The sequence below is a fragment of the Lutjanus erythropterus genome, chromosome 21, assembly GCF_056507025.1.
Source record: "Lutjanus erythropterus isolate fLutEry1 chromosome 21, fLutEry1.hap2, whole genome shotgun sequence".
Taxonomy (NCBI): Eukaryota; Metazoa; Chordata; class Actinopteri; order Lutjaniformes; family Lutjanidae; genus Lutjanus; species Lutjanus erythropterus.
The window spans coordinates 18123876-18151676 of NC_139337.1; the positions used below are offsets into that span (position 1 = coordinate 18123876).

At 40.9% G+C, this 27801-nt stretch overlaps 1 protein-coding gene across 1 annotated transcript in view; it reads right to left on the minus strand.

Moving 5' to 3' along the window:
- The window catches only part of prex2 (phosphatidylinositol-3,4,5-trisphosphate-dependent Rac exchange factor 2), a 132413-nt gene that overhangs the window by 80647 nt on the left and 23965 nt on the right, over positions 1–27801 (minus strand). Inside the window, exons 2-13 of the mRNA XM_084746923.1 lie at positions 27326–27397; positions 24853–24975; positions 22514–22618; positions 19525–19626; positions 17452–17613; positions 12924–13057; positions 11191–11294; positions 8721–8870; positions 8039–8180; positions 1737–1837; positions 311–414; positions 167–216 (exon numbers count right to left, since the gene is read on the minus strand). Of these exons, the coding sequence (XP_084603049.1) occupies positions 167–216; positions 311–414; positions 1737–1837; positions 8039–8180; positions 8721–8870; positions 11191–11294; positions 12924–13057; positions 17452–17613; positions 19525–19626; positions 22514–22618; positions 24853–24975; positions 27326–27397 (1349 nt within the window). The remainder of the gene's footprint in view (positions 1–166; positions 217–310; positions 415–1736; positions 1838–8038; positions 8181–8720; positions 8871–11190; positions 11295–12923; positions 13058–17451; positions 17614–19524; positions 19627–22513; positions 22619–24852; positions 24976–27325; positions 27398–27801) is intronic.

The following is a 27801-nucleotide window of genomic DNA, read 5'->3' on the forward strand; positions in this document are numbered from 1 at the left end:
TATGTCAGCTCCTCTTTAAAAACAATGAGCTCATAGTTCACCGTGATATTTCTCTCCTCCACTCTTTGTGGTGGAGCTATTTTTAGGAGCAAAAGCCAGCTGCTTCAGCTACTGGAGCCCCACCTGGCTGGACTGCAAAGGAGTGGAAAGGAAAATGGCCGCCTACCTGATGACCGGAGTGAAGAGGCTGTGGAGGCGGCAGAAGAGCCGAACACCCTGAGAAAAACAAGAAAGAAGATTCTGATTATATTAGTAATAGGGGCGTAAAATGTGATTTATATTAAATAAGGCTCTACTATTGCACCATTACCTTAGATATGACATCATGCATGTCACTTCTGGGGTGGTAGGTGCCGTCATCATAGCGAAAGCGGTACAGCACAGGCTCAGGTTTGAACTGGTATTTGTCTGTGACTAAAAAGGCAATGAAAAACATAAGCAGGTTTCCGAAAGGATATGTGCCAGAGTGCCAGAATGAAAGAAGAAACACATGAAAAAACCCCTAAGGAAGTATTATTCGTCTTGCTTCAAGTTTGAAAGCATAAGAGGTTTAAAAACATATTGGAGCCAAGCAGGGCTGCATGGTGAAACAAGCTTTCCAGACAAGAGGAAGACTCAAACCTCATACAGAGTGGTCACAGATAACACAGCCGCACAGAGCTCCTCTTCCTTTAGGGAACTTTGTCGACGAGGACCCTCCTAACTTTAATAACAGTTGGCTCTGAATTCTTGGCTGAAGCCATGCAGGTTCCATTAAAGGTTTTTATGAAAAGATATTCTATCGTTTTTCACATGGGGACTTCTAACTGCTCGGTGAGAGAGCTCTGAGCGGCTCGGAGTTATTCCTCTCTGTCAGGAACAGCTCTAAAGCCCAATCTCATTTCTCTGTGAGGAAGCCATAAAGCACCCCCGGGTGATTTAAGATACAACTTGGCTTGGGGCCCTACTCTTTTGAGGAAAAACTACATGCAGAGCAGTATGCACCATTTAGTGTGAATGCAAAGCATTATCCAGCTTAAGCCTCATGCGCTAAATACACTTGTTACACAAAGCCACAGAAAATCCACCGAGCAAATATGACACAAAAATTACGGCAAGAAGAGATTAATAATTATAATCCCTTACCTAAACATTGTGTCAGGGGAGTGTTTAAATGGGACACCTGCTAAAAGCATAAATAAGACGGCTGCATCTACACTGTCAGACCAAGCCAGGGACGGAAAACGTTATGAAACTCTGCTTGTTGAATGAGGAACATTCATTGGACATGGCTAGAGGTTAGGTCAGGTAATGGCATGCTCTACACCGCGCAGCACAAAGGAAATTAGACTGTGGCAGATTGAGTTTGAGATAAGGAACAGCAAATTATATGGAAGCCCATTTCTGCCACAAAAAAAGAGAGAAGAAAGTGAGATTAAAAAAATGACATAAAATGTCAGAATAATGAGACAAAAACTTTTTTAAATCATAATTAAGACTTTTTCCTAACATCATTTCAATTTTTATGGCATAATTATGACTTTTTCTCTCACAATCATGCCATTTTATCTCACAATTCTGACTTTTTATCAAATAACGTCAACTTTTTAATCACATAATTTTGTCTTTAGCTTAAAGTTCTACTTCTTATCCCAGTTAAGGCTTTCGCTCTCAGTATCTTTCTTATACTGGTGGAAATGGGCTTCCGTGGGATGAAGCGGGTCCGAGTGGGGGAAAAGAAAACTGTGAGAACCAACCGTGGTGGATGATGCCGTTCTCCAGCAGAGCTTGACCCAGGTGAACCCCTTCCTCTGGGTTGCCTGTCTCGCCGATTTCCATCAGCCAGGACACAAACTCACTGGGGAAACATAAAAGACAACATCGGCATAATAAGACACACACTCAGTCAGGGATAACACAACAAACATACAGAAAAATCCCCACGGGAAATGCCATCACTCCATAAAGAAGAATGTCTGTCATGAGTGGAGAGAGCTTTGAATTTTCTGTGGATAATCTGTAAATAGGAAAAAAGTGGTGACCTTTACTGTCATTACAGAGAGCCTTTACAACATGCTGCCAACAACATTCACTCTGAATTGATGTGACTATGGCAACAAACAGTCTCTTTGCAAAGCGGGATGATTTATTTACTGTTAAGGGCCACATCTGTCTGTTAAAACAACCAGCAGGCTCTACTGTAGTTTGCGTGTTTTGTCTAGTTTAACTATATTTATTTTAGACATACAACATAACACTATAAAATATACAGGATCTAATTGGATCCTGGGAAGATCACGAGGGAAAATGCGAGATATTCTTTGGCTTGCGTTATTTACAACTGGAAAGAGGAAACAAACCCACCGCCAAAACAACAAACAGCATCCGATGTACTGATGGCCCAAATGAGCTAAATTGGATAATTCTCCATAATTTTGTGACTCAGATCGAGAGAGAGATTGTAAGAGGGCAAAATACAGAAAGAGACAGACAGAGTAGGCAGAGTAGCGGTAGCCTATCTGATTACATTCTTGATGTCCTGTCTCCCCATAAAAGCCAAACAAACACGGCCGGCAGCGCCACTGGAATTCTGTGGAATTCGCTTCCAGGCCGTGACGGAGGTGGCCCAGTGTCAGTGTCCAGCCAACGGGAGCAATTACAAAAAGTTTTCAGAGAAACAACTGAACAAACACTGCACATCCACCCCCCCTCCTCCATCCATCCATCCGCCCAACATCTTACGCTCTTTAACCACTCATCCTTGGCGTCTTTTCTCTCCCTAACAGACCACAGGGGAAAAACACAAGTCTATAACAACGTCAATTTGTCAGCCTCTGTACCTTAACCATGGAAGGAAAAACACCCTGAACATTTGGACTGCGCAGTTCTCATGGCCCCGAGCAGACTGGGGTCACTACAATAAACAGCTTCATGCAATTTAAATCTACATGTGGAGTCGAGTGAAATGGACCAAATCAAATAAATCAATATTTAAGACTCATTAATGCACATTCTGATAATTTATCGAATGTATGACTGTAGGTGTTTGGTCTCTCCAGCCTTTAAAGACCCTCAGAAATGAGTATCCTACTATGAGTGATGGGGTCCCTCATGAGCACATCATTTTCTGACAGAAAAGTTTAATTTCACACGAGACATTTCTGTATTCATGTGTTTTTTGTTTGTGCTACTCTCACGTTTGTAAAAGTTGGAAAAACGGCGATGTCACAAGGTCACATACGGCACTAATCAGGAATATTTGAATCAGTGCGTGATGACAGCACTGATCAAGCAGATTAGCGAAGTTTTTAACTGTTTAATTCTTAACAAATGGCACATAGTTTTAACCATCCAAAGCTGAGATTTGATTATTGCTAAATTTAGTCACAAATATTTTGTATCATAGATGAACACTTGAATTGCAACAAAGTTCTCAAGGGTTTTAAGACCAGGAAAAAGGATACTTAAAGCAGTAGGTAGATCATTTAGGAGATGAGCTTATTAGTCTGCTAAATATGACACTACAATCACTAGCCAGATAGCTTAGCTTAGCATGAAGTCTGCAAACAGCTAGCCTGGTTGCACCCAGCAACATAAAATACATTTAAGTAGCCCCACTAAAGCTCACTAATCCATATCGTTTGTTGAGAAAAAAGTGTAAAATTGACATGGAGACTAACTTGGCTTGCTAGTCAACAGAGACGGTCAACTGTACAACCACAACTTGTCATTTTTACACTAAATTAACAAGATTTAATGTGTCAGTTACTGAGTTTTGAAAGCACACGTAAGTGGAGTTTGTTACCTTTGCCTGACCCACAGTGTTCATGCTAAGCTGAGCTAAACTGCAGCTGGCTGTATCTTAATATTTCACAGACAGACATGAGAGTGTTATCAATCGGCTCATCTCATTCTCTGCAAGAAAGTTATTGTATTTCCCAAAATGCCAAACTATTGCTTGAACTTTTTCTGTGTCACTTTGTTAAGACAGCCTAATCAAACCCCAGGCAGTATCTACTCTGGTACAATCAGTATATTAATGGATGTATAAATATATCTCTCTGCTCTGTGTATGAAACGCTGCCTATCTTCATGTAGAAAAAAGCACTTTTTAATTCAGCTTCAGCTTAAATTTAACAGTTGCATATGATGACAGAGCAAAAAGTGTAACCCAAGTAATGTCAAAAAGAAAGAATAGAGACAAAAAAAAGTTTCCTGCAGGATATATAACCTTGTCACTGAGTTCTTAAAGGGCTTTTCATCAACATCTATCTCAACAAGCAGACACTCTTGTCTGTCATATGTAGGAGAAACGACCACTTTGAATCTCTTTTGTTTTTCTGTTCATTCCAAGTTTAAAATTGGATGATGACTGTGAGCTAGGTGGCTGTCGCACACATTTTCTTTGATGAATTACACTGTCACAGGAACCAAACCACAAATACGATTGTACCACTTAAAGGGGAGGAGTTCCAGACCCAAAAATAGCCTTCGGCCTAAAAAAAAAAAACCCCAACAATCAGAAAGAGAAAGAGGAGGCGTGGAAAGAGAATAAAGGCAAAGCATTTCACAATGGAGGGAGTGGGCTGAGTCGAAGCCATAGGCAATGTGGCTTTCATCAGAGACATACCATGCTGGTTCCAATTCACCAATTACGCCTACGTGTAATCATCTCCAAAGTCATCGCAGACAGGGGAAGTACAGAGGGGCTAGAGATGTCTTTTCACCCACAAGTGGTCATCCAGGTGTTGGCCAAGTTGGATATGGAAGGATAGGTTTTCCAAAGGGGGCTGCTTTCTCACCATATGATCTCCTCAGACTCGACGAGGTGCCCGCATATGACCAACATTTGATCCTTTTAATCTTTTTAGCTGACAGATCCATTCCTCCTCCAGACCGCGAGGGATCTGGTGTTGTCTGCACGGACCAAAGGAGAAAGTAACTCCTCGTTCCAAACCACCATGCGATATAACATGGCCACAACTATGTCCAATTGGACTTTTTGGTTGTCTCTCCATGCTTTTAAAAATAACAAGGATTTCTAAAATGACTGTTTAAGCCGGGGTGATTTTCAGCGTGATTATTACCAGTCAAAACAGCTCTGTAAAAAGTTATAACAAATGGAAAACATGGGTTGTGCTGAAATGCAGCAGGGCGTTTACAAGGGAAATTTGTTATGGGATTTCAAGAGTCAAGATAGGAGCACAGTTTAAATAACATCCAACCAGGACTGTCTTGTGAAAATATTTAATTTAATTTCCAACCCTTTTTTAAATTGCATGGTGTCATCACTCTATAAAAAGATTTCTGGCTGTCACATACTATTTTCATTTTCAAACACAGAGAGCTCTGTGGCTGCAGCCAGATGTTTGGAAATTTTATTATCCTGATCCTGCCTTGTCACCCTAGCAGCCTCACTATATGTGCTCTCCACATAGTGAGGCACATTACTCCGAAAAAGTAATCCGTGTTGAACGTGAGAAATGGAGGGTTACAGGTTTTTGCGCTTTCGCAGCTCAGGAGAGCAAGAGGTGTGATATCCCATCAAGAGTTCCTGTGAAAAGCTAATGAACAGAACATTATATCACAGCAGGTAACTGATGTTCACATGGTGCTGGTTCTCACAAACATGAACTAGAAGAGGTCACTCAGTAGAGCGCAGATCTCCCACAGGCAACCCGAAAAGAATATTTGAATGAAACCCTTCATATTTACTGTAACAGATTACATTTACATTTATTTTACATATAAGTAATATGTAAAATAAAACAAGTTTGAAAAAATTCTCTCATGGCGTTCTTGAGATATCGCATTCACAATAATGGGACGGATATGAGGTCACAGTGACCTTGACCTTTGACCTTTAGCCACCATATTCATCAATTCATTGTTGAGTGCAAGTGGACAAGTTTGACAAAATTCCCTCAAGGTATTCTTGAGATGTCGCATTCATAAGAAGGGGGTGAATATGAATGTGCCTCCAATAATTAGCCTGATTGGTCCAGCAGTATATGAGATTAGCAGCTGTCAGGTCAGTTTCGTCACTCACGCATGCACACATGCAAACAATCACATAACACCTGGAAGAGATGATAATGATCTGGGTTCCAGAGCACACTTGCTAAATATTTGATTTTGAAGTAGATTGCAGGAGATCCAGCGTTCAAGATTTTAAAGAGTGTTTAAGACATGTTTCCCTGGGCAGGATTAAACCCTGGGCAAACTCAGTTTAAACTGACTTTTTAGCTCATTTATTTGCATGAAAACCTGGCAAACTGATATGACAGCAAGACGTCTACATAGTATATGATGAAAGGAAAAATACTGAAATGAGGGCATCAACTCATGCATGCTTAAAATAGCTCAAAGATGGGGATTTAGAGTGAAGCACCCTTTACAGTAAATATTCTCACCTATCAGCAGGGAGGATAGATTGGCATGTTTAGGCTCATTAAAAGTAAACATGCACATAAGTGCGCTGGCGGAGCTGTGAAAACTCAAGGACACGACGAAATGACGAACATGTTACACACATGCAGCTGCTCTCTGGCATAATGGGCCCTCTGCTGCAGTTACCTCACGGGTTCCTCAGCAGAAGGCTTATTGTAATCTAACATGGGTGAGGGAGAAAGCGGGCAGTCAGCTGAGCCGCACAGGGATATCTCCCTGTGATTTACGACTGGCATTCGATGGCCGATCCGTCCCCAGACACCACACCAATAATCCTTAAATAAGATTCATGGGCTAAATCTGGCTGGATTTGATTTTCCCATGACTGAGACTGCAGATATACATAACACAGTCTCCTGAACAAGAAGTGCCGACGCTTTCTTCTTCACAGCTGCCGTCTTTAGAAATCCCTGCCAATTTTATAAATGAAAGCAGGGATGAGGCTGTATAATACAAAAGTGTTATGTGTAATCTACTCTAAGCATGTGCTGCAGGGCCTAACTTAACAGGTATCTTAAGCATTTTTTTCAACATTTTTGCTGTCTGAGCGACTAATGGGGACAACAATTTTTGCAATTGATCCAGTATTATTCAAATGCCAGACTAATTTCAAAAATTGCAAATAAAATAAACAATTTCTTCATCAAAATGAGTGCTTATAAGCAGGTTTTTCAAATGTAACTCAACCCACTAAAAATAGGTTCCCCCCATTGTCAGTAGATTAGTCTGCCTGTCCGGTTTTTTTCTGTGCCAAGACTCAACTCATGTCTGTGCAGGACAACAGAGAGAACGAGTTTTTAAATGTCCTTGTGTTCAACTCTCAGGACTTTTGTAGCTTCTGACTGAATCTCTGTGGTGTGAAGTTTATTTTCTCACCTGTGTATCTGTTCACTTTCAGCTGGATAAGAGTTCTGTTAAGCTTTTAGATAACAAAATAACAAGGAACTTTTATTGTGAAGAAGTAAAACATTTTTATCAAGAGCAGGTATCAGTAAATATAGACCTGGTGCAAACACTGTTGTGCTGGGCTGATACACCGAGTCAAACTGAATAAAGCCAAGAAGCACATGAGTTTGGAAAAGGAGTATAAAAGTTGCAGTAGGTACAGATGGAGGGAACAAGTCTTCATTGCCTCAATCGGAAAAAGAGTGAAAATTAGCGTATCCGCCCGGGTGTCATGTTTTCATCACTGCCAGTTGGAGCTGGAGCCAATAAATATCTCTGATTACTGTAAAGTCATTTGAGCCGGGGTTGAATGCCGATTGTAATCTTTCCCGTTAAAGATAAAAGCCAGATGTTAGTGGGTGATAGTGGGTTTGTGATGATTTAGACACAAAACACGGCAAAAATAGGGTCCAGGTTTAACCCTGTGCAAGTTCTCTCCACCTACTTTACATCAAATATAAAGAGCAGCATTAACTGTTAAATGTTCATTCTGGTTTATCTCAGTAGTTCACGACACAGTCATTCACTTTGACACTCACTTACTCCCACATGGTTACAGAGCTCACACCGATGTGATTCAGAAAAAAAACCACAGGACTGAACACTCAGCAGCTTCGTCACTGGACAAACCGCCAAGTGTCGAGAGCAGTGGCGGGAGTCTTACCTTCCCAGGAAGCACTTGGGGAAGGTGGTGAGCTTGCGTTTCCGGTCCTTAATGAGGTTGCCCTTGGTCATGAGGTGGTAGAGCTTCTCTCCCTTCTCTGACACCATCACCCACGTATCCTGCTCCATGCCGAGCCTCAGACCTGTGCAGCAGAGGAAAGAGAAAAGCCTGTCAGGATCGTGGCTTTAATAATCTGTGCACTCATCTCCTAGACGAGATGTGACACCAGTTACAAGCTGCTGAAGGTTAATGTCTCCTACTTTCTCAAGATAATTAGCAGTGCCTTTCAGTGCCTGTGTGTTATAGTCCTCTGCAGGGTTAATGACTGACACTATTGGGAGTTTATCTTGTACACAATATGCTGTTTTCACTGTATTTTTCTTGTCAGAGTGACAACCTGCAAATTTGTTTTAACACCCTTAAATCTGCACATTTTCTTTCTTTCTCTTTCTCTTTTTCTTTCACAGATCTCACAGCTAATCAAGTCTCACTTTTTCAATTATTCCAGGTTAAATTGTCCCGTATTGATTTACCCAAACGCAGCATATATTTTAAGTTATTTGATTCAAGACATATGCTGAGAAGAAAAAAAAAATGAAAAGGAAATGAGTTTCTCTTACTGAGTGCATTAAAAGCGAACCGACCCCCACCCTGATACTGATACACTGAAGCGCCTTCTTACTTTTCCTCCGCTCCCTCTCCTTCATGATGGCCTCCAGCCACTCCTGCTTCTCCTCCGGGGTCTTGGCCATGCAGACGAACCACTTGTTCTTGGCCGTGTTGTGGATCTTCCAGCCGTTGTTTACTATGTTCCCGCTGCTGTGGTAGTCAGCTGTGAGGCGGAGATGGAGAGAGCACAGCCACGAGAGTTTGACTTCACTACTTTTATAAAGTCCTCTCCTCGCGAGGGGTGGAACAATCCACTTTTTTTTTTGGCTCATTTAGGCTCAGAGCAGTTTTTCACGTTTGAAGGGGAGGGCCGTCAATTAGTGGTTGCACTGATCATGACACTGTAAACAGAGTTGTTGGGAAGTCGGCTTCACAGAGTCACCACAAAAAACGCAGCAATAATATGAGGCACAAGTCCAGTGATTCGCTTCAGAGAAAAAGAAACAAAATAAGGTTGTGATAGACACACTGGAGCACACAGCAACGAAACAAGAACAGACAACACATCATCTGATAAATTAAGACTGGGCTGCACAAACAAAGATTCAGTTAATCTGAGATTAGTTCTAATCAGAGTTTAAAAAAACTAGATTTAAAATGAGTGAAACTATATTTAAAATTAAGCAGAGTTCTGTTGCACAATTAAAAAGTAATCTCAGTTTAGAAAATTCATGTTTAGTCATTTAAAATGAAATTAAAGAGATTCTACTTCATTTGGAGATGTTTGCTTACTCAAATTGAAGTAAATAAAAAATTAGAAATAAATCTGAGTGCTGTCTGGACCTAACAAGTATAAAAGAGGGGGGTAACCATTCATTTTCTCCTTCTCACTATTCTTAAACAAAACATTATATTGTTTGCTACATAAAATATTAACAAAACATGACACTTGGCTAGCTAGCAAAGCAAAAAACGTTATTTTTTTTTGGCTAGCTAAAATTTACTAAACATTGCATTGTTTGTTAGCAAGCTAAAAAGTTGGTTAGCCTAGTTATCCTACTCATGATGGCTCAGCAGACAAGCTCTAATTTCTCCTCCTTTGAGAAAAGGTTGAATGGGTTGAATTTTGCACTAAACTTTCTTCAAGGAACTTGATTATTTGACTTATTAAATCTCAAAAAGGTAGCAATTTTAGAAGTTAAACCTTCTCAAGTGTAAGTTTAAAGTTCATAATGTTTTTTATTTAATCTCCCTTAATTTTAAGCTAGTTTTAAAGTTTCATGCAACATAACATAAAGTTAAAACATGATTTAGTTTTAAAAAATAATGTTTGTCGGTGCTACCATTCCTGAGGCTTCCTCATACAGTAGTATGCAGTCTATTTTCCAAAAAACAACATCCATTATAAAACTACTGAGAATAATCGACTCTATCTCAGTGCAAACACTCGCCAGGACTCATTCTTCCCAGCTCTAGTGCCGGCCTTCATTGCCTCTCTATTGAGTGCTTCATTGATTATCGCTCTTCTCCCTTTAATGAGATAAACAAGGGGACACACATACAGAAGAAGAACCATCCATCAGCGTTATTTACTACTGAGCCTCCAGAATACTCCCGCAGAGGTGACATATACTTGTGATTCAACACCTACGTTCAAATATAGACGTCAAGAATGTAAAACACCCTGAGCAAGTGGAGATGAACTCTTGACCGTTAGCAGAATCTCTGTCATTATTTCCATCTCTTAGGGAACATTTCAAATGCCTCCCTGTCTGACCTCTGATTTTCTCCCTCTGAGGGTGTAACAAAAAGCAAACCATTACAATCATCAATTACAATCACGTCTAAAAGCATCTACAGTGTGGTGTCCTTTATATGGTATGCCTCCAGGGCGTTTTTCAACCTCAAGGCAGCAAGTGTGCGCCTGGGAAAACGTCGTGGTGCTTTCATTACGTAGGAATCTAAGCTAAAATACTCCTGTCGCCCTGGATTTCAGATTGAGATATCCCGCCTGTGGTGCAGAACACCCAGGAGTTACCGCGCCGCCGCCTGCCTCACGTGTTTACCCTCGCTCTGGCTCTCCAGACCCAAACCCATCCATCTCTCACCAAAAACACCCAATATTATTGCCCATCTAGTTCTGCCGGAGAGGAAATGATGGCTTCTACAAATATAAATGATAATCAGTGGCTACATGAGGCCAAGAGACACAAACGCTCGAGTTCACCAAGTACCAGCAGCAGCACAGTCCCAAGGATATGTAACTATAGATGTCGAAAAAATGTTTATAGGTAAATCTTATTTTTCCATTTGCGATCCAAGTATAAAATCACAGAGTCGTGCACTAGCTTGAGCCAAGGACTGTGTTGTCAGCGTTCCTGTGTGGGATATTATGGCACATTTTTAAACCCCTGTTGCCAGGAGTGCTGAAATAAAAAATGAGGATCTGAACGCAGGCAAGCACAAAAAGAGAAAGAAAATCTGGCTGAGTAAACATTTATTTGTCCAAAATAAATATTAGATCTTTTTACAGGTCCACTCACCCGTGCCATCGTCCACATTTTCCACCTCCATCACCTCCGTGTTGATTCTCCCTCTGAACAGGTAGCGAGGTCCCTCTGTGGCCGTCTTGCTGTTTTTTAAACGCCTTGGATGGAGAGAAGCAACCACAAGAATTAGCCAATGAGGTTTAATCATTTCATGTTATCACTCACTGCGTAATTAGTCTCACTCACGGTTCAATCAGGGACTAATTCTAATCATCTGATGTTTGCCCATATGTACTAACCAAATTAAGTGAGGAAATTGTATCCAATTTAGATAAATTATTGAATTTAAAGTGGCTACAAGGAACTTTCATGTTCTGTTGATTTTGGAGTCCCCTGACAACAGTGGCACTGTTTTCACCACCATAACTGCAAAGCATAACGTCAAAAATAAAAGTAATATTATTACTTCTTTCAACTGGTTAATGTACTACTAAGCTCTGCCAGTCTGCATGCCACAAATCATTTAATCTGATTTCAAAGTCAATCCGACCTGGTGGCAGGGCGGCAGGCATTAAAAGTAAATACAGATAATAAGTAGAGAAAAAAAGACTCATTCTATGCACACAAAAGGTTTATTTCTCTCAGATTTTGTCCACAAATTTGTCCGTGTTACTGAGCACCTCTCATTTCCCAAGATAATCCATCCACTTGTCAGGTGTGCCATATAGTAGAGGTGGGTATCATTTTTAAAATTACAATATCAGTAGTAATACCAGTACCCTTAGAGTGACACTGATACCAACAGAATACTTCATTTGATATCTGGGAAAAGAATTTGGTCTTTTTTTTCAAAACAAAACTGCTCATTTTAAAAGGGAATGCTGTCACTAACAGATTTTAAGGATTTGTGGACAAAATCTAAGAGAAATAAACATTTGCATGCACAAAAAAATATTATATTTTTGTTGAGTATAAATTAACGCTTTTAGAAACTTTTAAAACTCCTTGTAGCACATTTAAGTTCAGAGTAACAAATTTTATTTTCTTTCTTTAGTCAGTAAATTGATGTACTACCTGCAGACACAAAACTGTATATACACGTACAGCAAAAGCAAATCGTAGCAGGTGGCAGCTTGGTGGTGGGTAAACAAAAACACTGTACTTTGGACATAGGAGCATTGTTAGCAGCTGCATCAGTAGCTCAGTGTGAGCAGCAGAGATGTGTTGAAAAAGAAGCTAGTCTACACAGAGCAGACAATTCATCAAGTGTTCTGTCTGCAGAAGCAAAACAATGGTCAGCAATCAGCAAGAGTTTCCTGACTCAGCTTGCACTGATCATAATAACTGTCACATTATTTGGTGCGTTTCCACATGAACTACCTGAAAGATAAATCTACTAGAAAAAAAAGTCCACAGACGGTGGTTGGACTAATCACATGTCCCCGTTTCCCAAAGTTAAAAAAAAACCCAAATCCTTTTCTCACGTGTCTCCTCAACTGCATAACTTTTCTTTCAACTCCCTCACGAAAAACTAAAATGCTTCCCACAGTGCGCTGCTCCCTTTTCTTTAAAAAAAAGAGTTAAAGAACTGGTGCTGTGAATTATTTATAAGGCCCGTGCTCTAAATGTTCTTTAGGATTGTAGAGACGGAGGGAAATTTAAAATTAGCATAAACAATATTTTTATTCTGCCTCTTAGAAAACATACACTGTAATGAGAGTTTAAATGCATCTTCTGCTTTGTGGATTTTCTGTAGAGTAATGAGTAAAAGAGGGTCAAGAAAGCACCTGTTTTTCTTTTTGCAATAGACCAGAAGCTTGTCAAACAGGAAGAAAATCCTCTCCTGGATGTTCCCAGCTGAAATCTTCAGGAGCACACCATGCATGAGCATCTCCGTGCACGTATCCGTGATATTGGAGCCCTGCAGACGGACATGTGGACAAAAGGTCAAGACGAGACAGCAAAAAGTAGAAGAGTGAAACAGATGTTTGAACATAGACTGACACACAGGGGAAGCAGGAAAGAAGTTATGCCACATGTCACATATGTCCCTAATTGCCCTCCAATAAAGTCTGATAAGGGTCTAATAAATGGTCTAATACTGTCTAATAAAGAACAAATGATTTCTAGTTTTTCTCTAATTTGAATTTTATGTCTTATTATTAGTGTACTGCAAAAAGTGTGACCATAACCTTTTTTTGTTTGTTTTTGTTAGAAAGTTTCTACAAATTATTTCTATAGCATTCAATATTCACACATAGTGTCTGAACAGGAGGAGGAACTACAAAGCCCAGCCTTTCCTGTTCCCTCTCTCAGGGGTCTGTAAAAACACTCCCTGCTTCCTCAGAGCAGATTGCTGTGGGATTTTAAAATGCGCGGCGGTTAATGGCTTCTATAGAATAACATCCCGTCCAGTCAAACGACGTGTTGCATTGTCGCGCCTGGTCACCATATTGGTCGGGGTTCCTGCTGCAAGTGATAAAGTGTGCTGTCTTTTCCCTTACCTAGCCTGCTCTGGGAATTTATGTACCACGTTTGATCGGCCCTTCAGAGCTAAAAATAACTCCCATGCGCACAGAGCCGGAAAATGTGCTAAGCATTTCCTCCTGCTGGAGACATCAGCGGGCCAAAACCTATCCCGCTTTTTCCTTCTTTCTCTCCTCGCCCTTTTTATCCTCCTCCTTCTCCTCCCTTCCCTTCTGCTGATCATCTCTCACTCTTGATTCCCCGGTTTATTCCTCTATCTCTTTCATTCCATCCTACACACTTTTTTTTCTTTAGTCCCCCACTCAATGAGGGCCTTTTAACTCCCCAGCTCATGGCCAGATGTTAAACTAATTTGCAGCCAGTAGATGAGTGCACACCAGACATGGAAACTTGTCTTGGTCACTTGAAGGGGCCAACAGCAACATTGCACTGATCCAGACTATAGAGCTGCATTTCCTTAATGGAGGAAACGACACTTCCCCTTTGTGTTTCATCCGCTTTAAAAAAAAAAAAAACATGCCCATTTACTTCTTTTTGTGCAGCCTTTTTCTTTTTCTCTGCAGCATTTTTCTATCACTCTTCACATCAATCCTGTTCCAAGCCAAAGCTCCACAGAGGGTGTATGCAGTTTAAAGCTTAAACAACACTTTAAACCCTCAGTCATCTGTTTCATCTAAAATTCAACCCTCTATTTTTATAGTCAGACGACTGCCAGACATAACAACGGCAGAAAGGGACAAAAAATTAGGAACGACAAAGCAGGATATGCAATTAATTAAGGAAAAAGTATGGTAGAAAAGTTTGTCTTGAACTCTGAAGTGGTATTCGTCAATTAGCTGGAGAGATGAGAGAATTTTACTGAAATTATTTAAAGAAAAGAAGCCAAATCAAGCAAACTCAAGTAGATTTTAAGAACACTAATTAAACTTGCACAAGAGAACAGAATGTGAATTGAAACACAACTGGAAACTACTACCCGCAGCTCTAAAATTAACATATTCCTATGGTGCACGGTGACAAAACACAGACACTTGCAACACTAACCAACTGGCAATCACCACCGCCCTGACAAATTCTGGCAGTCGTCGCCATGGTGACCACGACGGGCCATCGCCCTGTCTCTCCCACGCGAGGTGAACCTGCCAGGATGCCCCAAGGGCGGCCAGCTGTGGAGCAGGTCAGCGCTAACAAGCAATCAGGCCGGGCGGAGGAGCAGGAACGGAAAAAACAGCAGCTCTCACAATCACTCCTCATCCCTCCATCATTCCTCAAACACCCACACGGAACTGCAAAGATGCAACCATCACTCTCCTCTCTCTTTCTCTCTGTTTTTCCCTTCTCTTTGTATTTTGTTCCTCGCTCCTTCTTCTTCTAATTTGGAGCTGCAGAGCCTGGCGTGCAGCAGTCAGAGGGTCCTGCTCCAGAATGAGCTAATGTTTACAATTAATAAAAGTGCTGAGGGGAAACCGCAGAGTAGCTACAGCCAGGACCCTGTTGAGTAGATATGTCACCCCACCCAACACTCAGCCTCTTTCAGATCACACTATTCTTAGACTTTGTGGGTGTGTGAATGTATATAATTCACCTAAAACCTGTCGTGTTTATTTTGTGACCTAATATTGAGATAAAATGCTCATTCATGCCTCCTTTAAGGGCAAAAATAGATGTGTCTGTTTCAAACGACGTAACTGTCACTGCCCATATACGTTTCTGTGTTTTGTTACGTTTGCATGGATGTTAAGTAACACATCCACTAGGGGGCACTGCTCAGAGTTAGCTCAAACAAGAAGAAGAGTCAAAAGTTTCTGACAACAACAAACATAGTGACACTGGAGGAGACTGTAAGAAAGTACTTCTTGAGAAAGAGGCAAAAGTGGACGTGTGGCCATTAAATCCATCGTGACATGTGGACAGAGGATTCTTTCACTAACTGATTGTAATCAGTATTTTCCAATTCTTCAGGATTTTTAAAACTTGTTCAGCGTCTCCTGTGGTCACGTTTCACTTGGTCACCTACCCAGACCTCCACAGTGCTCAGAGCTGGGAAAAGGTCTCTACAAATGATCATTCTATAGGGGGAGAAAATCTCCATAGGCCTGTTTGTATTTCTCTAAACCAATCACAATCATCTTGCTTAGCCCTGGATGCAGTAACAGTAACAGTAACAACAACACTTAAACTACTGGCTGCATGCTACACTGCCCCTTATGACCACCGGTGGTGGAGTACGGACAGAAAGCTCCATCTGCGTGTATCTAATATTTAGCATACATTAGCCTTCAGATGTGTGCCGCAAATTTTTTTATATACTTCTAACTAATCATCTGCCTAAATCCAACACAATGCTTGGATGTTTAATATCTCCGCACCAGTGACAGCCATGGCCCATTTTGTCCCATTCTTCAAATGTGGCACAAATGACCACTTCGACTCAAAGGCTGACCTGTGACCTTGTATCCATCCCATTTTCACGAATGTGATATCTCAGGAATGCTTGAAAGGAATTTCTTAAAATTATGCACTAATGACCATTTGGATTCAAAGATGAGCCGATTAGATTTTGGAGGTCAAAGGTCAAGGTCCCTGTGACAAGCATTCATATGCTAATTATCATAAAATTTCCAACTTGCATCTACTAGGATAAAATGATGCGGTAATGACGTTTTATATGGAAAAGGTCAAAGATCAAGATCAAGCTCTGCATCAGTCCTCTGTACTACTCTGTAAAAAATAGTCTCTCAGTGAAAACAGCATGTTCCTCAGTGGAAATTACTCACTACAATCATACATGTCATATACTGATAACTTCAATTTTGCCAAAAAATATATTTAATAACTTTAAATCCTTCTTCTTCACTACATAATGTATATTATATGAGTCTGGACAGACATGAACTTGACTACAGCTCGACTGGTTGGCAGAGGCATACAACCACAAGGCAGTAATTCTAGTTTTCTGTATTAATGGATTCAAGATGTTTTTGCCTAACTATTTATGTTTCAGCAGCATACTTTATCATGAAGCAAAACAAACTTACTAAAAGCCATTCTAATACTATAACAACACTGCCCCTAAACTAACATGTTCACAGAAACCTGAACATCTTGTTACAGGCAACAAACTCCAATCATGCTTGTATCTTGTCTTACTCACATCTGAGTTTAAAGTCTGAGTTTCATTAAGAAACAACACTCTGTTACTGCCTGCACCTTCGTCAGAAGCTGTATCAACTCTGGCAGTGCGCCTTTGTCTGCATGTGTCCAGGAAGCCTTTAGGCCCTCTCTTTGCATGAAGCCAGCCAGGTCAATTACATAAGCATCCCGGCCTCTTGCCTTCACAATTACCACCACTGTTTTCCCTTTCCAACCACCACTAGGCCTACTGACCCCTGATTAAGGCATCCCAGTGCTCAGGAAGAAAACTAATCTAAAAGCAACCCCGCAGACCAAGAAGTGCGGTCTACCTGATGATGATTGGATCCGTCACCCTTAAGCATGACGGCTTTAACAGCAGGCAGCAGGCTCATCCAGGCAGAAAGACTTTGGCCATTGTGAATACAAGTCATTGTTCCCAGAGAGAACAAGTAAAGCTTATAAGGCTACAAAAGTCACGCCACTTGGAATTCTTGTTGAATTGCTGGCATAGGGCTAAGTGGCTTTCAATAAGTCATGACTTTGAGCTTTGGCGAGGGAAAACTCGGCTGTGTGTTGAAGGCCTACAAGCCAGCTCTGACAACACAGCAAGACGTCAATGCAGCCGTTTAAGTTGAGCTCACTGGATGAGATTAAATCATTCGGCAGAGTGTACACAGTTTAGCTGAGGCCCACCTCCCAGCCCTCGATGTGGGACTGCCACTCCTCCAAAATCTCCAACTTCTCCATCTGTCGCTTGGCTTCGTTGATGCTGGAGCACACAGCCTTCATCACCTGCAGAGACTCCTGCACCAGGGCGTAGTCATTGTGCTTCTTAGGTGTCCTTTTCAGCAGCTCCTGAACATGTAAACCACATAAAATCACACACAAAAAAAGAGTTATATGATAGTAGAGACAAAGATTCACATTAAAGGGAGAGTTATGTGTTTTCAAGTGGGGTTCTATGAGGAAATTACTCATAGTCAGTGTTTTACCTACAGTAGATGGCTGTTGGCAAGGCCTCTGTTTGGAGAAGCAGCAGGAATACTGGTGTAGGAACAAATGTACTGCTGTGGACTGGGTCAGCAGCAAAATGTATTTTAGCAACATAAAATGCGGGTATGCTATATTTACAATATTTTCAAAACTTTACCTTGCCGTCAGACAGCTTCTTGTATCAATAAATGCTTTTATAATGGCAGTACTCCCTTGGGAAAGCCTATCTGATGTCAAGGTAAAGCAGTGAAAATATTTTAAAAATAGTGTACACTTATACTGACATTGATTTTTTTGGGGGTGGGCCTTTTTTTATAACACTTTTCACACCACCATGCAGTGACTCACTGCCTCCAGTGAGTGACCTTCTGGTGGTTTGTCGCCTAGCTTTGGCCAATCAAACAGAAGAGAGCGGGCATCATGCAAATAACAGGGATCACAGGTCAGAAAGAAGTAAACATAGAGGAGCTAATAATGCTGGTGTCTGAATACCTGGACCTGGACATGGTGGTAGCCATGTACGAGGACAACCAGAAGAAAAATTGGGTCTGGGACAACATTTCTACCAAACCAGTGTAGCCTGCACATTGTGGACTTGTGGTGGGTTGTACCGACGTCATGATGTAAACCAAAGCACCCTTCTGTCATCCCAGCCTGGAACTAGACACTCTGAAGCAGACACTTAAAAAGACACTAAGATTTTCTTCAGGAGAACACTTCCCTTCACTTTCAGATAGAAAGTTGTGAGGGTGGTAACTGTGCTGTAGTGTGAAGTGGCCGTTGGGTAACTAAAGTACATGTTGCTGCTGACTCTGTCTACATCAGTACATTGCTTAGCTACCTGCACTTCCTAATATACTGACTGTGGATAAGTACTTCATTAAAACCCTAATTCACAAAATCTCAACTGCTCCTTCATTGCACCTAAACTAATGAAATCAAATTTGTAGCAATTCTAGTTATGAATGATAATTTACACGACATAAAAAGCATGAAAGAAAATATATTCCATTTCCCATCGACTCCAAATTCACTTACCTTCCAGCTGTTCCTGAGTTCAGTGGTTAAAACCTCTACTACTGTATGCAGCAGTTGAGCAAAAGCAATGGCAATCTATAGGCAGTCTATATTCTAAACACTGAGCATGTCAGCTACTATAGAGCTGATTTACACTGTACTGGATATATCTGCAGCCGGTGATGGCTATCTGTGTCATTTTCGAGGAGGAGGCCCTGGCAGCTGGAAGACTTCAAATGGCAGAGCGTCAGATTACTCCCTTATTATTCTTACAGCCCTGTGCCCATGTTGGTGACTGTTTAGAGAGCACATGGGTGAATTAATAGATCATAACAAGCCAAATGAGATGGGACAGCTCAGATCACCAACTCAAACAAGCCTTTGAAATTGTATTTCATTTCGCTCGTGTTTCACGATGGGAAATGGAAATTTCAAAACCAACAACAGAGAGAGAGCAGCAGGTATGAATGAGCCCAGTCAAAGTGTGTGAAAGAGCAGCCTGCCAGGGGAGGTGATGATAGGCTTTCTATTATTGCTACGATGCAGTTCTGCTGGGGAACTGAAGCATAGACCTGTCAGAATGTGAGACCAGTGTTTCATTAGAGAGGGAGAGGTTGATATGAATAAAACCAGACAGCCCTGACTAATCACAAGGTGGTGGTGGATGAAAAGAGGAGTGGAAGGTGCCCTACAGAGGTGGAATGAGGGTGTGGTATCTCCATAATACATGGTTAGCATGCACAACGCCATACTCACTCTGAGCAGCAGCGGGTACTTGCAGATCCTCTGAATAGGAGCTACCAGGTAACCCTCCAGTGGGACCTCTGTGTTTTTTCTGCCTCCAAGCAACATGCAGTTCTGCAGGAGAGGAGAGGAGGTTTAACAAGGCTAAAGATAGCTGGCTGTAATGCTCATTGTAAAGAAACCCAAACTGTTAGGTTGAGGTCCAACATTTGTTTTGGATTTCAGCAGTCATGGTGAAGTAGATGTAGTAATTTGCCAGAGAGCAATGTTTGAATAAAGGTCTCTGGCAACATATACTTTATTAGAACGGTCCATCAGCAGTAGGTCATTTAAAAACTGTTTTATGCCAATGACACAATGATAATATAATAGAAAATATACCCTTTCAAAGAGCAATGAACTTTTGTGAACTTGTTTTAATGATCTTCTCTCCATCAGTATAGTTTTTTCTGTTCATTTGACTTTTAGGCGCCGTGAAAAAGCAGAAAGGCACTACGCTAATGTCTTATAATGGTACTTTTATTAACCAGATCATAGTCTTAACTCACTCATGAGATTTTCTTTTCATTCATTTTTTATTTGCACATATAAAAGTACCAAAAAATCCAGATAAAAAAAAAAATAAGAAAAAGTAATGTGTCAGGAGAGGAAATGTTTTCATCAGTGTTTGTCACTGTTGCCATCTTAGTTTAGAATTTTAGCATTGCAATCATTTGCTAATTAGGACAAAACACAACTAAGACTGAGGGGAATGTCACTGATTTTGCAGGAATTTGATCATAAACCAAACTAGTGGGCAAAATGTAAGTTTTAACTGCTAATGGCACTACAGGATTCATCCTTTGTAAACATTAATGTTTGTACAAAATCTTTTTGCACTTTTTAACATTTAATCAGGTAATCACTTATCAAGCCATTTTTTTTATTGTGAAAGACAGATTTGACTCAAGAGATAATTGTGGGTAACGGGTGGCTTCCAGGATGCAGCTCTGCAGGTAGAAGCGGGTGCAGATTTGCAATGCTGCCATCCCAAAATCTTGGGATCAAAGTGACCCTCACCTCCATGTGGTAGGTTACAGGTTATGAGGTCAACGGCTAATATCCATTCTCACCTCCCTCTCACCTGAAATTACCATGAGGTGCTGAATTACAGGGTAAACAATAAACCAGGCTTTATAGTAGCCAGTGGGCCAAAGGTTTAGTGGAGGTTAGCGGATATCCCCACCCTGGTCACTGCAAGGCCGTGTAGGTGACCTGAGCTATATTAGCCCACAGCTAAGTGCAGGTTGGAGGGTAACACGAGAACCCTGATGGAAGGCTGGGTCAGCAAAAGGTCAAGGCTATAAAGACCCCATTAAATCAAAGTCAATTAATATCTTTGCCTTCTCTGGCTTCATAGATTAAAGGCACACATGGACAGTAAATCAGACACAGACACTCTTCTCTGATGGTGTGTATAGTATGTGCATGTGTGTGTGTTTCATTTCTCACTCCATCAATTACAGTCTCAAGAAAAAGGTCATACGCTTCAGCCAATCAATACAGTCTGTGGTCAAACTGTGGTTCTTCTGAGTGTGTAACTCTGCTGTAGATCTTGATTTCAAAGTGCTGTGTTTTTATAAAAGTCTTAAAATATAAGCAGCGTGTAGTGATACAAGTGTGTCGCTCTGAGGCAAAGGAGTAGGAGTGAAAAGGACTAGCATTACAAACTGTCAAAGCCTATGAGTAAAGGAAAAATATGGCTGCTTCAATTGAAGAGCTGTAAGAGGCGATAGAAAAGAAAAAGGGCAAACATTTTGACCTCTTAAAGTGCACACGCAGAGTTTAGTGAGCCAGCAGTGGATATGCAGTCATCTTTTGTTCTAGCAACATGATGCTCCCCTGTGGACGTGAAAGTCTCTCCGAGTGTCGGGACAGGAAAAGGGAGTCCACCCACACAAGGGGCAGAGTCACATCAGCTGTCAAACACACTAGAACATAAAGTACAGGGCTTTACACTGTCCAGCTGCCATGTGTGGGTGACTGCATGTTTGTATGTCTAAAAGTGCAGTGGTTTGTTTTCATGAGAGCAGTCCACTTCTGATTACTCATGACCCCACTTGCACTTGAATATTGGCCTTAAATATAAGATATATTTCCAGAATTTCCCTAAATTTTTAGCTATGCTGCCCTACAGCCAAAATGCACTGATTCCATATTCAGTCGAAATGTAGTTTTGAAACAAAGTTAAATGAATATGATTTATGTTGGTGATACTATCGGCTTCTGAAGGGGGGCCTACCAGAAAAAGTTTGGGACCCACTGAGCTAGCTAGAGATAGCAACAGCTAGCCTTGACTTAAGCATCAGTTTGATCAACTTCATTATTGCGCCCAATCCAGTCACTGAGAATCTATACAGCTAAATTTGTCCTGCTAAAAAGGTAACTATACCCTAACGTTAGCGTAGCAGAGTAACAGCTGCCGTATAACTTTCTGTATGTAATGATGTTCATAGTTTGGTGCAGTCAAGCCACTGTTAAATCACTTACTTAAATGTATTAAGGTGATTTAATTTTTCATATTAATTTCAATGAATAAGTTTTTCGCTTGATCGTATTCCCTGAAGGTTTTCAAAACATTTAGGTCAATTTTTCTTTTTCCTCTTTTTTTCCTGTGGTAAGAACAAAATACAAAATAAAGGAATTAAATCCTACATACCTGTTGCAATTTACATAGTTCTCTTAAAATGTATACTCTAAAGGGATATATCATCACACAACTACTGGTGATGTTGTATGTGAATTATGCTAAAATTTTCAATTTAGAAACAAAGAAACAGCCACTCAGAGTGACCAAAACTGCCATTTAATATCACACATGTACATTTTGTATTCTCCTTTTGTGCGTTAGCATGGAATAAAAATAGTAACTCTGACTTCGACATGAGTGCTGATCTCCTGGGACTTTACTTGGCTGCATGTGTGATATGACATTGTGTGCATGTTTACAGCCACTTCTCACCAGCAAACACGTCCGGACGCTCCTGATCTTATTGAGCTCCAGCAGCAGCCTCTGGGCCTTCTCGTGATTCCCGCAGTATTCATCATAAATCTGGAAACGGCTCCTCTGCAGGAGGCACAGAAAGACAAGGTGAGAAGGATTCATGAGGAGTACAAGGAACAAATTACAGTCAGAAAGCAGGAGAAAGGGGGCGACAAAGTCGAAGGGAAAAAGAGCATTAAGAAATAAATTAAGCTAGGCAATAGAGAGGACGAAAGAAATAAAGATAAATGAGAAAAAGAAGGCAAAAACAGGCCGTAGAGCAGAAATATGAATTATAGCAGTCATAGTGGGTATGTATCCTTCTACTCACTCTCCTCTCCATCAGGAAATATTTCATGTCGTATCCTGTCATCTGCCTTGCAGCCATATGACCAACAACTTTCCACCAAAGCAGTTCTCAAGGCACTCATGCTCTATTGTCATTGAGAGGCAGCAGTGGGAGCAGACCACACAGCTTTTAAATCACTCACTACAAAGTCACTGCAGCAAAAATAGTACACGGTCTTCAGCCATGCTAATCTGCCTCAGAAGACAAAGCTGGTAATGTGGAGAGACATAACTGTCATAACAACAAGCGGGGGCACTTAGAAAACACCACTTTATGATTAACTCTTGTGTATGCCCTTCTTCTCGAATCATGTTTTGTAAGAAGTTTATGAACCCCCAAAATGAATATTTCTTTGGCGCTGGGGGCTGATTTTACTGAAGTCCAAAAGGGAGGAGTGGAGTCTTGAGTCTGCGTGAACCAGTTTGCAGGCCTGAATCGCAGAGGGATTTTGATTTGAGCGGTTCACACTGTCCAGCTGGCTGACTTACCTATTTGTGTTTCTGTAGTAAAGTTAGGTTGTGTAAGTCTTTCTTGGAACTTTTAGAGCATCAACAAATCACCACAGAGAAGAAAAGTTCGAAAAAACGATATACTCTTTTGAAATAAGAAGGGCTGAGATTCTACCCAAAACCACTCGCTTCTGGAGAACAGTTTTTGAGGAAAGGGTTTTTCAAGTGTTCTTTGTAAGATGGGAGCTTTCATTAAGAACCCTTTTCAATCCTGTAGAAATCCTTGAAGAACTCTTTTGTCAGGGGTTCTTTATACCATAATATACTCACATTCTTGGTAGAACCCTTGCTTGGGCTTTAGATAGAACCCTTGCAGTATAAAAACAGTGGTACAACTTTTTGTTCTAGATACATCCATTGGAATATAAAACGGTTCTCAATTGAATCTTCCTGGTGTGTTCTAGATAAACCCCTCTGAATATGCAAAGGTTCCCAGGAGAGCCCTCTTGGAGGGTTCTAGATAAAACCCATAAAATATCAAATAGTTCTTGGCAGAACCCCCTGAGTGTGTTCTAGATAAAACCACCGGAATCTTAAAAGGCTCTGGGTAGAACCCCCTTGGTGGGTTCTTGTTAGCATGCTTAGAGGGTGGAACAATTCTGGTTCTCTATGGAACCTCTCACAAGAGGTTCTGGGTGAAACCTTTCACAGATGGTTCGAAGTAAGACCCTTTCTGTTTTCTTCTAGGTAGAACTCTCTGAGAGGGTTCCAAGTGGAAGTCCAAATAGCGTTCTCCTATGGGGACAAGCTGAAGAACATTTATGGTTCAAGTTAGCACTTTTATTTCTAACAGTGTACAAAATAAGGACACAAACGTGGGGAGAAAAACATAAACTCTATCCAAGTTTCATCTCTAAAGACTCACGTGGTCACTCATGACTGAGTTACGGCCCTGAGTCATGGGTTTTCAGTTTTGCTGCGAGTTATATCCAATTTTCTCAATGAGGTCATCTCATCATAAACCAAACAACACCATCTGTACTGCTCGATCATCTCTCTTTCACCTGTGCCAACCGCAGCCAAACGCTACGTCAGGGTGCTACTGGCAGAGAAGTCGCCTTCAGCCCAACAGAGGGATGGTAAGATTTATTACACTTTGAAAGCTATTATGGGCCAGTGTGCCTCAAGGCTCAGCATCAAAGAAATGTGATATATAGCAGCGGTGAGCAGTATATCAGAGCCCTATCAAGCATATCACACATGTGCTCTCCCTCATCATGGAAGGGAGAGATAAATTGACAACATGTGGTGCATCATTTTCAGAAGTGTTTTGCTCTGATAGTAAAGTAGGAGAGAAATTCCTTAGGAATATTGAGAACAGAGCTTGAAGTGATGCGACTCAGCTTGGACAAGTTGGTGACATGACACTTAAAGGTGGTGAGATGACTTTCAACTTGCTAGAGAGGAAGCGTTTAGTAATGGCGGCTGTAAAGAACTGAAGCATGTGTTACTTTACTTACAAAGTGCAAGAAGCAGCGCCCAATTTCATGGTGAGCATGAGGGTCAGGCTGCAGCAGCTCCTCCACCATGGACAGGAAGTCTTTGTGAACGGCCAGAATCTCCTCGAGGTTGGAAAATAAAACCTGAGAGGGAAAAAAAGGACATAAAGACACTGGACTGTCAAATAAAACTTGTAGGGAAGCCCATTTCTGCTGACGTGATTAAAAGAAAAAAAGATTCTGTAGCATATTATAATGAGTAACTTTCTTAAAATAATGATTTTGTAGCTCAAAATAATGAGTTATTATCTCAAATAATGAGTTCGTAGCTCAAAATAATGAGAAGCCTTCTCAAAATAATGACTTCATATCAGAAAACAAAGACTTAGTATCAAAAAATGATTTACTATCGCAAAATAACGAGAAACTGTATCAAAATGATGACTTATATACTAACTAAATATTTTGAGAAACAAAATCTTTACTTCAAGATAAGTAAGTCATTATTTTGAGAAAGTCACTGATTTACTGACTTACTGGATCTTTTCCTTTTTGCTCACATTAGTAGAAAAGAGCTTCCACAGTTTTAGTGTATCAGCAAACTGTTAATGTTGTTTCTAAGATTGCAGGAATCGATAATTTGGCATATGCTGCTTTATTGTGGCCTGCAGCACTCAGTGAAGGAATTTCTGATGCCACAGAGTAAAGAGTGAGGTTTCTCTTGTGGGCATCTTGACTTGAGACATCTGTGATATTTAAATTTCAAACATTATTAGAGATTTTTCATCAAAGAAGCTAAAAAAAAAAGCATTTTTAAGATCTGTTATATGGCAACTTTGCCTTCATGTGGTGTTGACTCCTGCCCCCTTTTATGTCATTTTTGTGGTGTTAAAAAAAAAAAGGACAAAACAATACGATGCTGACTGTGGACAGAGAAAGAAGCCAGTGGAACAAAATCAAAGCACGAAAACCAGAGAAGTCTTAAATGCGAGGCAAAAATAATCTTTAGTGATACTAAGAACGGCCAAGAATCTGGTAAAATTTGATCGATCTATTTCTGCCCCAAAGGACTGGATGTCATTCAGCCACATGGTGACATCACAGCGTGCTGCTGCCCAACCCCATAATGACCCTCGCTATCCAAACCCCCTCTCTGAACAACATGTTCCCAAACAAAACACAGCATGGGTAGACATATTCCAAAACATGGGCCCTGCAGTAAATATCCACTGAATGTGTATTTACCTTCAAAAGTAAGCAAGTTCACTGAAACAGACACACTCCCACTGTGAGCGAGCATCCTTTATTATCCAGACTAATTTATAAATAGATTATATTTACAGCTGCTTCCTGCATCGCCCACTTCTTCTTTCTCCATTCAGAACTTGACTATTTTAGGTTAAAAGTGTACCCCCAAACGACGGAGCCACTTTATTTGGTTTTCAGTGCAGACGGAGTAAAGGTCAATTGTTCTTACAGTAATAGCTCGGATTATTTTAAGTGTGGTTGTGTGATGTATTACCTACAGCAGATGTCAGTCGGTACATCCCCAGTTTGGAGAAAACAGAGAGGGAAACCAGCACAGGACCCAAGCTAAGCTAACATATATATATTAGTTTAAGTTCATGTTATATTTAGAATTTTTCACTGCTTTTCCTTGCTGTCAGATCCCATTTTCTGAGAGTTAACCTCTTTTATATAAGCCAAATATCACTCTCTCTCTGAACCAACCAAACTTCATAAGCAAAATCAGTAATGTTTCTTGCAGGACATGGTATTTTCTGGTCTACCACTGTCTCGATCCATTAGTTTGTTTGTGTTATTGTGGGACTTTGATGAATCAGAACTACTCTTCGTAAAACACCGAAATCACACAATAACAGAAACAAATTAACAGATCCAGACAGTGGCTGACTAGAAACCCTCATGTTGTGCAAGTTAAAATAACTCATTTCATGCATGGAGTTTAGTTGGTTTGGAGAGAGCAATATTTGACTTACATACCCGCAGTTTACCAAGCAACATATAGCAATGAACATTCTTAATATACCGTGTAGACCTTTTTAAGTGGCTAAAATACCTCTTGTTGCTGACCCTGTACACAGCAGTTCAATGCTTAGCTTCTGTGCTGGTACTCCTCTGTGCTTCGCAAGACTTGTGGCGTGTTGTGGCGAGTCTACTGTAGGTAATATATAACTATTGATATGTACAGTACCTGATGCAGCCACACATCAAATACTTTGACCTACTCCTTTAGTATATTTTTCAAGTACATACTTTGGGCTTTTCATGCCTCTATTTGATAGAAACAGCTGAAGTCAAGACAGGAAAGGAAGTAAAGAAAGGGAATCACATGCAGCAAAGGGCCACAGCCTAGAATCGAACCTATAGCCGCTGTGGAGGAGGACGGATAGCTTCACCAACTGAGTCACGGGGGCAGCCTCCCTTTAATATTTTTACAGCATCTTAATTATACAGTCCGACTGACCCTTACCTTTACAGTCTCCTCTGTGATGTTCTTGTCGATTTTGGTGGCTGCATACTGGTTGAGGCGATGTAGAAACACCTGAAGCAGAGCGGAAAAGAAAAAGCAGCAGTTAACACCTTTGAGCTGGCCCCCGGGATCAAATTACGTTTTGGCGTCTGATCGCTTGTACCTTTTACCGGACAAATAGAAGGCTGGATTTGAGGCTTTGTGTGCAGCTGCAACACTTGGCTGCCAGAGCAAATTGGTAACAATCACAATGGAAACCTGATAGACACGAAACTCAATCTTTGCACTGGCTGAAAAAAAAACAAAAAAAACATAATAATTGCAGTGCATGGTATTTCAAAGGCGATGTTAAGTGGCTGGGAGTTGGAGAGGCCAACGGTGTGTGAATTGAGATGGATGGGAAGTGCTCTTACTTTTTTCAGTCCCTGAGGACGATGGTTCCCAGGCTGCTTCACTGCACAAGCCCTCGACAACCC